General features: G+C 37.2%; 1 protein-coding gene across 4 annotated transcripts in view; it reads right to left on the bottom strand.

Annotated features, from left to right (window-relative positions):
* The window catches only part of RALGAPB (Ral GTPase activating protein non-catalytic subunit beta), a 93413-nt gene that overhangs the window by 48678 nt on the left and 29721 nt on the right, over nt 1-15014 (bottom strand). For 2 of the 4 annotated variants that reach the window (XM_070801659.1, XM_070801658.1), the window contains exons 5-10: nt 13610-13796; nt 10067-10198; nt 4368-4546; nt 2935-3083; nt 2590-2806; nt 130-165 (exon numbers count right to left, since the gene is read on the bottom strand). In XM_070801659.1, the coding sequence (XP_070657760.1) occupies nt 130-165; nt 2590-2806; nt 2935-3083; nt 4368-4546; nt 10067-10198; nt 13610-13796 (900 nt within the window). The remainder of the gene's footprint in view (nt 1-129; nt 166-2589; nt 2807-2934; nt 3084-4367; nt 4547-10066; nt 10199-13609; nt 13797-15014) is intronic. The other 2 variants (XM_070801661.1, XM_070801660.1) reach the window with 1 other exon arrangement.

Raw genomic sequence — 15014 nt, 5'->3', positions numbered from 1 at the left:
CACAGAAAAGTATTTTTCTTCCCAAGTGCAAAAACTACAAGAGACAATGACAATCAAAAATTTTAATGGAATTATGAAAAAAATAAAAACATGACTGCAATTAAGGAGAAGCTTCTGGTTCCTACTTACAAGATTTATAAGAAAGAAGAATTTGGATAAAAGATGCTGCAAGATAATAGAAATAAATGGAAACAAATCAAAGGACAGCAGTAATTATAAAATACTTTAAAGATGGTGAAATTTTACAATAAGTTTAGAAGCTTTTTAGCTTTTTAAAAGTTAGGTTAAAAGCTTTATGATACAACAAGCTAGTTCAAAAACAGGAAACTGTGCATTCAGATCCAAAATTATGATTTTTGTATCATGCAAAACAATGAACGAAGAAAATTACATAACTACAAAGAATTGAGGTTCTGAACTGCCCATAACGTGCATTAAAATTTTAGTTCATTAACCCTTCCCAGCTCAATGTTACATTTACAAAGCACCGTGTACTGTCATGTATATCTAAAGCTAACTAGTTCATAGAAGCAAACATTTTAAGTTAGAGGTGAACTACATGGCAGAATTCCTTGATGGCAGCCAGTACTTAGAAAACAGACTAATAGAGTTAGTATTCTCCAACTTTCCACCACCCCCAAATCCTCAAAAGCAGGACCCAAAAGGACTCTAACCCATTCAACTGTCTGGACACCTCCTATCTCCTGAGTAATACAACAGATTTTCTCATCTCTGAACACAAGGTCGGGGAAGAAGAGCTGCTATCCTTTCTCCACCAAGGAAAATGGTTAAGAGTTGAAAATAAGAATTAGTTGCCCACATACGATGTGAATTTTAGTTTCTATCTTTTGGCACGAGAGGATGAGCAAAGCTGTTAAAAACTCCCTATAGAGTGGGAAGATTTGTAAGTTCCCTTTAAGCAAGCCCCCCAAGGAAGCAGCAGGTTGAACCACTCTGGATTCAGGGATTTTAGTGTCAACAGCTTGATACCCAAAAGTTACACTGTAAAATTATATCTTAGTGAAAATAAATATATGACTAACTCAATCTAGAAAATATAATACAATAAACATAAACATGGGTCATAAAATTCAAAATATAAGGCACATGAAATAAGAAAATAGAAGCCAGAAAGTTTTTTAAGTGTTTTCATTTAGTCATCAAATAAATACATTTACTTATCCATAAGTCAAACTTGTAAATAAAATATGAAATGGTAGAATAAAAGGTATCTGAATTTGAACAAAACAAACAAGGAATCCCTAAACTCAATCATGCAACCTCAAATTATATTCCTGAAAATGTCTTTATATCCACTTCTCTTATAAATTATTTAAAGATTTATAAGAACATCCAGAATAATTACATGTGTATAATGCTAACAGACATAGACCCTTAGTTCTGAGATGATATATAAAAGAAAAGAATTTATTTCTGAGAGAAAGCAAGAAACTTTTATGGCTATTTTATTAGTTTTATCCTTGAAATCAACACTCTCCCCAGAGATGCATTGTGTGTGGTAGTCGCTCAGTTGTGTCTGACTCTTTGTGACACCATGGACTGTAGCCCACCAGGCTCTTTTCTCCATGGAATTCTCCAGGCAAGAATACTGGAGTGGGTTACCATTCCGTTCTCCAGGGGATCTTCCCAACTCAGAGACAGAACCTGGGTCTCCTGCATTGCAGGCATATTCTTTACTGTCTGAGCCACCAGGGAAGATGCATAATCTAATACAATTAGGCATCCTTTTAACTCAAGTTATTTCCAACCCCAGAGGAAAAGTGCTTCTCTTACCAATCAACCAATATTAATTATATTATTACATAGAGCAGAATTAATGCATAAAGCACAGTGCTTGGTACAAAGTAACCACAACTCAATAAATGTTAGCCATTATTATTATTCAGCTCTATTCATACAGTCATAAATATTCAGTATATTCTATAGGACCCCGCCCTCCCATCCTGCACCCTAATGCCACTACTTACAACTATAATGGTAAGATGACATAGATCAGATTTAGATAAGAGTTTCATTTCTGAGATATCAAGGTTGAGTTATTAATTCTTTATTAGTCTTATTTACTTACAAAGCAAATGACATTTTTTTAAAATGTGCCCTTGAAATAAACTTTTCTAGACTAAAACCTAAAAGGATAGTCTTCTGTGAAGCAGAAATTTGATTTATATGCAGTAATGAGTGAATGGCTGTCAAAATCTAAGAAAACACTTCTTGTGAATAAGTTTCCGGTCAATCATGTTTAATTCTTTATATCAATAGTATTATCCTGGCTGACATGAAGGGAACTTCCAGGTCACCTACTGAAAGGAATCTGATTGAACAAAAAGTGGCTAGCCTGAAATGTATCTAATAAAACCAGACAAAAGCCAAACCTCGTAGAATAAACATGAAAAGGACACGTAGGAAAACGTTCAAAATTAGTTCAGCTGGAAGGGGTTAAGCACAAGACACTGCTTGGTCAGAGACAGAGAGCTTTTTAAGATACATATTAATCTTGCAGGTAGGAAAGGTTAAAAAGAAAAAAAAGGAAAGAAAAAAATGACAACGTATTTCTTGAGCAATATTTACCAGTCATGCTGCTGTCTCTGTTTATCCCATTATGAAGTTTACAGTGAACAAATGCTGCATCAAATAACCATGATCCAAAGAGATTCAAGATGCTGTTAACCTTTGGTCTCCGGGGGGCAGGCAGTGGCCGGGGTTCTGAACTAGTCTGATTTGGACTTGACAGAGGAGAGGTGGAGGATGTCTGATGCTGAACTTTTGAGGTGTGAGCAGTACTAACCTGTTAGAAGAACAAAAAAATATAGCCACAGTCACAAGAAGTTTGCAAAAATAGCAAGACTTTTTAAAAGGATGGCTGATTAAACAGCCAATTTTATAAGGTATAATAATGGTGATGAAAACTCTTACTGTGCTTGTCTTCATGGTGGCCTTATTCACAGTAACAGCCCGGTGCCTCCGGTTATGTGGTGGGGTGGTATTGACAGCAGTGCTCTGAGGCATACTCAATCTGTTCACGGGTGTTGGAGGAGCACTGTCTGATCGGGGTCTAGAAATGCCTTTAAAGAAAGACAAAAAGAGTTATTCTTCTTGTTCAAAATATGTGGTCAGCACATCTTCCTCAAGCAACACTGGTGAAGGCTCAGGACTGACTAGTATAGCAGAGACTACAAGCTGCCTCCCAACTGCCAACCATCCTTTCTTCCTGAGTTACAGAACACAAAACTTAGCTGGATGTGGCTACCCAGAATAAACAACTACATTCCAAAGGCTCGCTTATGGCCAGATGTGGCCATGTTCTGACCATAGAGAAGTGGGTGATTACTAGGTGAGTCTTCTCCAAAAATCTCCTTTTAAGGACCAATCAAAGGTAGATGCTTCTTCCTTCCTAGTTACTAAGAGGATGGCTGGAACTCTTTCAACCATCATGGCCCATGAGAATGTGCACAAAGGATGAAGAGCCAGAAGATGGAAGTGCCCTGGGTTTCTGAGAATGGTGGACCTGCCATAGCAGCCCCATACAGCTTAGCCTGGGGCTTACCATGTATGAAAATAAGCTACCCTGTTTAAACCACTGGTATTTTTGACCAAGTGGCAGCCAAACTTAACTGAACTAATGTATTACCTCTGTAATACCTCTGTAATATATTAAGTACACATAACAAATGTTTTCTAAATGACAGGTATGTAATCAAGGGCTTCTCAGGTGGCACTAGAATCTGCGTGCCAATGCAGGAGATGTTAAGTGATGTGGGTTCAATTCCTGTGTCAGTAAGATCCCCTGGAGGAGGAAATGGCAACCCACTCCACTATTCTTGCCAGGAGAATTCCATGGATGGAAAAGCTTGGCAGGTTACAGTCCATGGGATCACAAACAGTTGGACACACTTGAGCATCTGAGTACATTAAATATCACTGCTCTTTAACAGGTTAAAAAAATTCTGACTTTTCATGTGAAAAACAGTTTAAAACAACGTTTCACAAAAAGTATAATTTGCTTCCTAATGATTCATATAAGAATGATACCTAACACATTTTAATCTGTATTTTCTAGGATTATTAGTGAAATGACACGTCTCTCTCTTGCAAATCATTTATTCATAGCCTTTGTCCACTTACCTACTGGGTCTTATTCTTTTCTCTTTGCATCGTCTGATCTATTCAGCATTTATATAATAATAACAAAAACACTCAGGCTATTACATTAGTTGCAAATAATTTTTCCTAGTTTACTACTTGGCAATCAAATCTCTTCATCTTTTTCTTTGGGCTGTCCCCTAATAGTCTCTAAAACCAGACTCTAGAGTTATCTTCAAACATCCAGCAACATATACAAAATTCACCTAAGAATGCATCCACCAGACAGCTGATTCCACGCATGGCACGAAAAAATATTTGAGGCAGATGTTTAAGGCAGGGATACTGATTCAATTCTTGTGGCATTCCGCTCACATTTAAGAACTGTTCCTGAAATTTGGGAGTAGAGCTTATAATGGCTGGGTTACTCAAATCCACGGGATTACTATCAAAAGAGAGAGCAAGAATTAATTATACATTTAGAAATTTCTTTAGCAATAAAATACACACAATATAATTTTAAGAACAGGGCTGTGTGTACCTATTTGATTAAGAGAGGAGATGAATCTGTGTTTAATAGGCTAGAGAAGCAAACATCAACTCTACAGAAGACCTGCAGTGTGCTTACATAAACTTCATTTGCCTATTCAGAGAATGAGAACCAAAATAAGACTAGAAATTTTTAATTTTTTAAAAGTATATATGGATATATTGTTATATGTTTGGAATTAAGCAACAGAATGGTAAAATTATAAATAAATGTACAAGAACCCCAAGGAGAAAATTTTACTTTAGTATTAATATTTCCAAGTTTTAAAAAACTATGTGAAAATCGGGATTAGTGCTTACATTCTTGTGCATGCACTCAAGTCATACATTTTGATATATTTAAAACAACATATTTGGGCTTGAGTATTTCTACTGAAAAACAGATTTATGTTTTCACTCAAAACCGTCTGCCTAAGTGTCCATTAAACAGCCTTTCCAACTCAAAGTAATAATGTTAGTTAACACATAGCCAGCCACTTGGAAAGAACTTCCACTGGCTACAAGATCAAAAGAATTAGGCTGAGAAATATAAATCCGTGGTTTATAGAGGACCTGGGCCTTTGAAACCTTTTTCCATCTAGTTAGAATCTTAATTTCAAGTAAATGAAAGTGAGGACAAAAGAATGTGTGTGCCTGTATGGAAAAGGGCTTCTAGTATTAGTATACTGTATCCACAGAACTGTAGTTCACTCTGTGGGGTGGAGGAGAAAAGAAGCCTCTAAGGACTTCCCTGGCAGTGTAGTGGTTAAGAATCTGCCTTCTAGGGCAGGGGACGCAGGTTTAATCCCTGGTTGGGGAACTAAGGTCCCATGTGCCTCAGGGCCAGAGAAAGAGAGCAGTGCATATATGCACAAGAAGATCAAAACAGCCAAGAGAGACAGATGATAGAGCAGCCTATCCCAAGGCTGCCCAGATCCCTCCAATCACGAGTACCGAATGTTCACCGCTTCCCGACGCCCAGTAAGACCTATCATTACACAATAACCCCTCTTTTCCACCAGCATTTGTTCAAATTCCTATCCTGTATATCCAAAAAAAAAAAAGGCAACTAAAACACTCTTTCAGCTCAAGAAGAAGGATAGAGTATGAAGAGATCAATTAATAGTGAAGGAGTAGGAGCTTCCCTGGTGGCTGAGTGGTGAAGAATCTACCTGTGAATGCAGGAAACACAGGTTCGATCCTTGGTCTAGGAAGATCCTACATACCATGGAACAGCTAGGCCCACACACCACAACTATTGAGCCTGTGCTCTAAAGCCCAGGAGTCACAACTCAGCCCACTCGCTGAAAACTACTGAAGCCCACACGCCCTGGAGCCTGGGCCCCACAAGAGAAGGCATCCCAATTAGACCATGCAGTGCAACAAAGAGTAGCCCCCGCTCACTGCAATTAGAGAAAAACCCGTGCAGCAACAAAGACCCAGCACAACCAAAAGTAAAGAAATAAATAGTGAAGGAAAGGAAAAGACTATCTAAGAATGACCACTAAAAAAAAAGAACTACCATTAAAGAAGATTCCACTACTAGAGTTTTACTGGTGGCATATTTCAAATTCTTAAGGAATATATAACTTTCATACAACAGAGTACAGAAAAAAATAGGAAGTTTCCTAAGTTTTTTAAAGTTGCCGAAGTATAAATTAGTCAAAAAACAGAAAGAGAGACAATTTGGGAAAATATTAAAAGAACAACATTCCATAATCAAGCAGAATTTATCTTTAAAGGATGCAGGATGATTCAACACTGGGGAAAAAAATTAATATCCTATCAATAGATAAAAGAAGAAAAGATATTTAATTGCTTAAACGGATCCCAAAATATGACTTGAAAATAATTCAGCACTATTTCCCATTTGTATTTTTAAATTTAAAATTCTTTAATTGCTTATGAAATCAAGAACACAAGAAACAGTAACTATCTAATATTAACAACCAATATCCCATTCAAATTTCATGCAGTAGAGGTATTCTAATGAAAATCAGAAAAGAGGGATGTCAAAACAGTGTCATTTTAACACAACAGTGTTGTAGAAATTCTGACCAGTATCAATAACCTCAGATATGCAGATGACACCACCCTTATGGCAGAAAGTGAAGAAGAACTAAAAAGCCTCTTGATGAAAGTGAAAGAGAAGAGTGAAAAAGCTGGCTTGAAGCTCAACATTCAGAAAACTAAGATCATGGCATCCGGTCCCATCACTTCATGGCAGATAGATGGGGAAACAGTGGAAACAGTGGTTGAATTTATTTTTCTGGGCTCCAAAATCACTGCAGATGGTGATTGTAGCCGTGAAATTAAAAGATGCTTACTCCTTGGAAGGAAAGTTATGACCACCCTAGATAGCATATTAAAAAGCAGAGACATTACTTTGCCAACAAAGGTCCATCTAGTCAAGGCTATGGTTTTTCCAGTAGTCATGTATGGATGTGAGAGTTGGACTATAAAGAAAGCTGAGTCCCGAAGAATTGATGCTTTTGAACTGTGGTGTTGGAGAAGACTCTTGAGAGTCCCTTGGACTGCAAGGAGATCCAACCAGTTCATCCTAAAGGAGATCAGTCCTGGGTGTTCATTGGAAGGACTGATGTTGAAGCTGAAACTCCAATACTTTGGCCACCCGATGAGAAGAGCTGACTCACTGGAAGAAACCCTGATGCTGGGAAAGATTGAGGGCAGGAGGAGAAGGGGACAACAGAGGATGAGATGGTTGGATGGCATCATCGACTCGATGGACATGGGTTTGGGTGGACTCTGGGAGTTGGTGATGGACAGGGAGGGCTGGCGTGCTATGGTTCATGGGATCCCAGCGAGTAGGACAGGACACAGCAATTGAACTGAACTGAAAACAATATACAAAAATAACTGTAACAAAAATGGCAACTTTTCAAGCACCTACCACATACTAGATGCACTGTTTTACATTTTCTTCAATTCTTATAACAAGATGGACACTATTTTTTATCCCCATTTTATAGATTAAAAAGAGACTGAGACTCAGAGAGACTAAATTGCTTGCTCAAGCTCACAAAGGAAAAAGCAGTAGAACACAAACTTATATACAGGTCTTACTGCAGCCAAAACACTTTTAATGAATTACCACAGACTCAAGTATAAATTACTAGAAAGGAGACATTTTTTATTTGCAGATATGTGCAAATATATGTGTCCATTATACCTAGAAATCTAAAAAGAATCAGTGAAATACAGCATTTTAAAACCCCAAATATAATATACAAAAGTAAAATAGGTAAAACATTTTCTTTACAGCAGCAACAGCCACTTGTAAGATTTAACAATAGGAAAAAAAGTTGGCCTTTCACAACATCAGCAATAAATATATAGGAATAATCACACACACAAAAAAAATTATGCAGATGTACAAAACACTTCCACAAGATATTTAAGATTCTTAAAAAGAAAAATACCTAGTCTTGAAAGGCAACCACAATATATTAAGATGTCAGCTGCTCCTAAATATAAATACAAGCTAATACAATTCTCATCTTTGGCAGAGATGAGAATTGCTTAGCTGTTTGATAATTTCTCTTTTCCTTCTATGTTCTCTTGTAATTTAATGTGGCATATGTGAGTTCCAGCCAAAGGAATATGGGTAGCAGTGATTCACATCAATTTAGGAACTGGTCCATAAAAACTTTCCACATAATTTTCCTTGCTTTCTCTTTTCCATCTTTTAGCCAGATACAGAGGCTTCTGCCTACAAAGTTAATGCTCTAATAAAGCCACATGTTGAAGATGGCGGAGGCTTTGCCAGCCTGAGGCCCTGAATAACTACCTAAGCAAAGCTGTTTCTTACACAAGGCTTTTATGAAACATACTGTACTAAGCCACTAAGATTTCCAGGTTCATCTGCTAAAGCAGGACATGTTCCTTACCCTAATATATACTCCAAACCCCAACAGGTTTTGTGAGTTTCTTCTCTTCACATGTGCTTTATAGCATGTCAAATGGATTATAAAATTCATCTAAAATGTTAAACAGGCAAGAGGGATTCTTAAAAATATTCTAAGACATGGAAAAAGGGAAAAAGTCATTAGTTCTACCAAATACCAATAACTATAGAAGGTTAAAGTAATTAAGTGTGACTCTCCTATAAGAATGAATGGTTTTGCCATAAATAAATTTAAAATTTTTTTTAAAGTATAGAATAAAAAAAAAGAATGAATGGAAAAATCAATGGAATAATATGCAACCCAAAGACAAAACCCATACATATAAAGGAACTTAATGGCACAAAGGACACAAAGTCAGAAGCAGTGAGTGAGGCTGCTGCTGCTGCTGCTGCTAAGTCGCTTCAGCCGTGTCCGATTCTGTGCGACCCCACAGACGGCAGCCCACCAGGCTCCCCCGTCCCTAGGATTCTCCAGGCAAGAACACTGGAGTGGGTTGCCATTTCCTTCTCCAGTGCATAAAGTGAAAGTGAAGTCGCTCAGTCGAGTCCGACTCTTCTCGACCCCATGGACTGCAGCCTACCAGGCTCCTCTGTCCATGGGATTTTCTAGGCAAGAGCACTGGAGTGGGGTGCCATTGCCTTCTCCAGTGAGTGAGTATAGGTGAGTATATACCGGATCAAAGTACACAGAAGACTTTCTAATCTTAAAGGAAATATAAAATGGTCACAGAAAAAGGTAGATGTAAAAAAATAAACTAAAATCACTGAAAGATGAAAAACAAACTACAAACTGAAAAATAAAATGACAGAAAATAGTTAAGATTCCTAATTTATAAACAAGTCATACAGAGTAATTCAGAATCACTAATATACAAACAGAAAAATGAGGCTCATCAAACCAGAAAGAAAAGATGCAAGGAAAAAGTTTATGAATCAAGACTGTACACAACAGAATTAAAGTTCCACAGAGCACAAGGATGGGGCTAGAAGACAGAAAGGCAGGAAGCAATGAAATTGAATTGAAAACAGTATCATAAAGAAAGAAAGAGCATGAAGTATTATTACTTTTAACAATCTGTCCCTCTGTGAAATTTTATGCTGTTCCCTTAGTGGAATTTTAAACAAGGCTACCAGAGGAGAGGCCTTGAGAATAAGACTGACCAGTCACTGCTGGTCACAGAGAGGAACAAGGTAGTCTTCAGGCCCCACAGAATGTGACAAAGTCCTGGAAGACAGACTGTCACCCAGGCGGCAGCAACAGGCAAGAGAACAAATACTGCACCTACCGCAGGGAAGAGCCCCTAGAGAGTGTGGCCCAAGAGCAGCTGAGGAGAGCCTGACCCTGCCAGGATGAAGGGGGCATGTGACGCAGATGAGTGTACTGTCCAATTTGGCTCTATCTGACCCCTGGGCTTAGCAGCCACACTGTGAACTCCAACAAGGAGTTATAGTATGGTTCCTGCCTAAGACATTTACTGGGTAAGGACACATGAAATACAACAACAAGGGTACCTTAACATATGTAAAAAGCGAAACCACGTCTGTGCAACACACTCATTATCCATTTCAGGAGGGATCAGACTGGCATCTTCATCAGGAACTTTAAATGGAGGAAATGAAGGACCATATGTAAAGCGTAGCAATCTAGAAAATTAAAACAAAAAAAATCACATCACCAAGTTCATTTTTAACAGAACTGAAGATCCATTCAAGCATTAAAATATAGTAGGAGAAATATGATAGGAGAAAATAGATGAAACTTGTATTATACCCCACTGAAGTGAATAAAATAAATGAAAACCTTTTTATAAAATAAACTGGAAGAGGACTTTCAGTTTTGTAAAAATTATTTTAAAGTATTTATTTCTTTAAAAAATTAGTATCATTTATAATTTAGCTCATATAGTTATATGATTATATTATAAATTTGTTATTTACTTATATATTATAAAATGACAAGTGATTTATAAATTAAATATTGCTTCTCATATGATAAATTTTAATACATCTTATTATATATAACATTGTATGTAATACACAACACTGTATATAACACTTATACAGAATATAATTTTATAATGTATGCTGCTGCTGCTGCTAAGTCACTTCAGTCAATGTCCGACTCTGTGCGACCCCATAGACGGCAGCCCACCAGGCTCCCCCCGTCCCTGGGATTCTCCAGGCAAAAACACTGGAGTGGGTTGCCATTTCCTTCTCCAATGCATGAAAGTGAAAAGCGAAAGTGAAATCTCTCAGTAGTGTCCGACTCTTCACAACCCCATGGACTGCAGCCTACCAGGCTCCTCCGTCCATGGGATTTTCCAGGCAAGAGGACTGGAGTGGGTTGCCATTGCCTTCTCCATTTACAATGTATACTATAACACAAATTACAAATTATATATAATTTTATAAAATTACAAATTGTTTAAAATTTTAATTTATAACTGCAAATAACAAATAAATAAATCATATAATCATGCACAATTATGCTTATGTTGATTATATAGTCATATAATATAAACAATAAATTTTTTAAAAGATTCATCATACTACAAATGCCCTCAACACAACTAATTTGTTATAATTTATCCATAACAACTGCAACATAACTTTACATGAAGTTTAGAATTTATGGTATGTGTCCCATAAATTGAATTTGACCATTCAGTTACTTAACTAAATACTAACATTCCAAATGTATTAAAACTGTTCAAAGCCCTTTGACTCAATTATTAATCTATTATACTTAGAATAGATTATGATCTACTATAGCTAATCTAAAAATATCTTAATAAAATAACCAGAATACATACAAAGACTAAGTGTAAAGTACTCGCAAATCAACAATATTTTTTCTTTTTTACTTTTATATCCTTATTTAGCTTTTTTTGTTTTGTTTCTGCCCCACTGAGCGACTCATGGGATCTTAATTCCCTGACCAGGGACTGAACCCAGACCCTTAACAGTGAGGGTGCCAAGTCCTAACCACAGGGAATTACCAACAATAGTTTTTAAAAGGAAAACAAAGAGAACAATTTAAATATCAAAACAGCAGAGAAACTATTAAATGAATTATAATTCCATTTATATAATGAAAAACTATAAGGCCATTTAAAATAGGATCTTGAGATCTACATAAGAAGAAAAAAGGTACATGTAATTACTGGGACAAGAATCAGACATCAAGTTAAAAAAAGCAGGTAACACTATAAAGAATAATCTCAAATTGATTTTTTTAAAAAGATAAGATGGAAGAAAATATCGGAGAAGGCGATGGCACCCCACTCCAGTACTCTTGCCTGGAAAACCCCATGGACAGAGGAGCCTGGTGGGCTGCAGTCCATGGGGTCGCTGAGGGTCGGACACGACTGAGCGACTTCACTTTCACTTTTCAGTTTCATGCATTGGAGAAGGAAATGGCAACCCACTCCAGTGATCTTGCCTAGAGAATCCCAGGGACGGCGGAGCCTGGTGGGCTGCCGTCTATGGGGTTGCACAGAGTCAGACACGACTGAAGCGACTTAGCAACAGCAGCAGCAGAAGAAAATATATTCAAAGATCGGTTATTTGTAAGTGATGGATATTTCCCCTTATGTCTTCCTAATTTTCCATAATAAGCATGTATTGTACTTTTATAATCAAGATAAAAGGATGTATTATTTAAAAATAGATTCATAATAGTGACATTCACAAAGACATACCAGAATAAACAAACAAAAATTCATCTTAAATGAGTGATAAAGATATATATATTAACTCATAAAAAGACCAATGTACCATCTGATACGTAATACCACCTATAAATTATCTGTTCCCACCTCCACCACTAACTCTCCCATTAAGTCTAAATCAGATTAAGTATCCAGTCTCCTGTCAGATTAACTACCAGCTGACAGGAAATATAAGGGACAGAGGAACATATTAATTAACAACTAGGACATAATCAGAAAAATCAAGAATGTGAAGCATTCAATAAGACAAAACAACCCAATTCAACAACAAAAAAAAAACCTGCAAGGAAATAAAAATGAGAGAGCAGGAACCTACAGTTTAAAATAGGCTTAAGAAATATGTCAACTAAATATAATGTCCAAACCTTGTCTGTGTTCTGATTCAATGGAATCAACTATTTCAAAAAGTTGAGACATTCAGGGACATCTGAACACTCAAAAGCTAAACAATATTAGAAAACTGTTAACATTTTGTTCATGTGTGATAATGGTATTGTGATCATGTTTAAAAAAGAATGCTCAGCTTTTAAAGAGTTATATATTACAAGAAATGAAAAAAAAAAAAGTCTGAAAAAAATGAAGCCTAACGGTTTACTCACAGAATAGTGATATTATATATAAATGGCTAAAAAAAGAAACCAAAAAACAAAATAATTATTATAAAAAACTGCCTACTTTGGTTACATACGAGAACATTATGGTATGGTCCTATTTCTGTAAAATTATGTATAATAAGATTTCTGGTGAACTTAACTCTTTCTGTTATAACTTTCTTTGGTTCATTTTTTTTTAATGAAGATCTTAAACATTTTGGACTTCCCTGGTAGCTCAGACTGTAAAGCGTCTGCCTACAATGCAGGAGACCTGGATTCAATCCCTGGGTCAGGAAGATCCCCTGGAGAAGGAAATGGCAGCCCACTCCAGTATTCTTGCCTGGAAAATCCCACGGACAGAGGAACCTGGTAGGCTACAGCACATGGGGTCACAAAGAGTCAGACACAACTGAGTGACTTCACTTTCGCTTTCTTTCTAAACATCTTAATAATTAGAATCAGAGTGGGATTTTGGGGGTGGGAATAGTAGGGCTCAGAATTCATCTGCCTCTCCAACATACTTTCTCAATCTAAAAGGTTTTAGATTAGATAGGCACAATGCCCACTGCTACATCTATTTTTAAAAACTGATTGATTCTATTAACTAAAGTATAATAATAAGAGACACAGAATAGAGGCTTTTACCATGTACTCCAGAAAGACACAGAATTAGGGGAAGGCTGCCTACGGCCAGACGGATGAAAGAAGACAAGTTGATGACGGTAACTTACCTTGAAGTGAGCGCACAGATGACCTTGCTCCACTGCTCCACCACTGCTGGGTGGTGCCTCCAGTTAGCCACCATCTCCTTGGCTGTTTTCCAGTAAGGAGGTGTTGGGAAGCACCGCGTACATGCTAGTAACCAAACCTCAAAGAGAACACCAATCAACTTCTCTGCTAGATTCTCAGCAATGCCACCTTACCAACAAAAAGAAAACATCTTTGGCATACTTATTTGTAAAGCCGAATCTTTAACTCACTGATTTGGGAGAACTGGTCAAAAAATTAAAATAACTGCAATGTTAAGTTTTAACTTTCAAATAATCACTTAATAGTAAGAACAAAAAACTACTCTTAGGAGCTCTTATGAAGGAAATCATGAACACATCAACCCATTATCACATGGGAAGTTTTCAAGTGACCCTGCTGGGTTCTTATGGAAGATCTTAACCTTCCAGTAGTGAGACAGGAGCACACACAGAAGAAGGGAAAGGATGACTGCCTACAATGAACGGCTATTAATCAGTTTCCGTGCCACATAGCTCATACACGTGACCTCACGTTAATTCTGCAGGGTAGGTTTTTATATCAATAGTATCTATTACCAATTATCAATTATATCCGTTTTGAAGATGAGAAAACAGGTTCTGGAAATTTAAGTAACTTGCCCAAGTTCACACAGCCAACAAGAAAAGGAATCAGAACAAATACCTGAGACTTCCTACCTTCAAACTTTGCTATAAAATGCTTCATGTGTTTGAAAGCCACCCTTCAAGGGAGAGGGAGCCAAAGAAGGGAGCCAAAGGACTAGTTCTGGCAGGACAAAGCCTCAACCACAGAGCCCAAAATAGAGCTGCTCCTCGGTTCCAAGCCTGGGAACTAAGAAGAGCAGCGGTCTGTACTCTGCCTACCCACAGAAGGCAAACTTTGGATTTCCATACAGAACGAAAAGTTCTAAGGATTTCAAATGAGCAAAAATGAAGTTTGAACAATAATAAGCTCCAGAAGGGGATGGATGGCTTGACTTATGGTGCTGAATCCCTGGCATGGGGATTGTTTAAGGGAGAGGCACACTACCTATCTGGCTAGCTCATCACCAATGCCAGACAGGGTATTTCTATTACGGAGTCCCTCTCAACACTAAAATTCTTCCTGGACACTGCATTTGTGTCAGAGCACAAGCACACTCACATGTGTTAGTAAAAAAAATACAGAGATGAATAAGCAACAGGGGAATTTGGAACTAGAATTATCAACTTATTGTCTGTGTATACTGTGCTATATTATACAAAGCAAGACATCTTAAAATACACTCTGAACTCATGAAACTGAAGGTTTTTTGATGGCTAGGTAATGAATGACACACTTGTCATACTTCCAAATAGAATACTTTAAGATTTTCTAGGTTTCATTTGC

Source organism: Bos indicus, chromosome 13 (assembly GCF_029378745.1).
Source record: "Bos indicus isolate NIAB-ARS_2022 breed Sahiwal x Tharparkar chromosome 13, NIAB-ARS_B.indTharparkar_mat_pri_1.0, whole genome shotgun sequence".
Classification (NCBI taxonomy): Eukaryota; Metazoa; Chordata; class Mammalia; order Artiodactyla; family Bovidae; genus Bos; species Bos indicus.
This window is presented reverse-complemented; position numbering and strand designations above follow the sequence as displayed.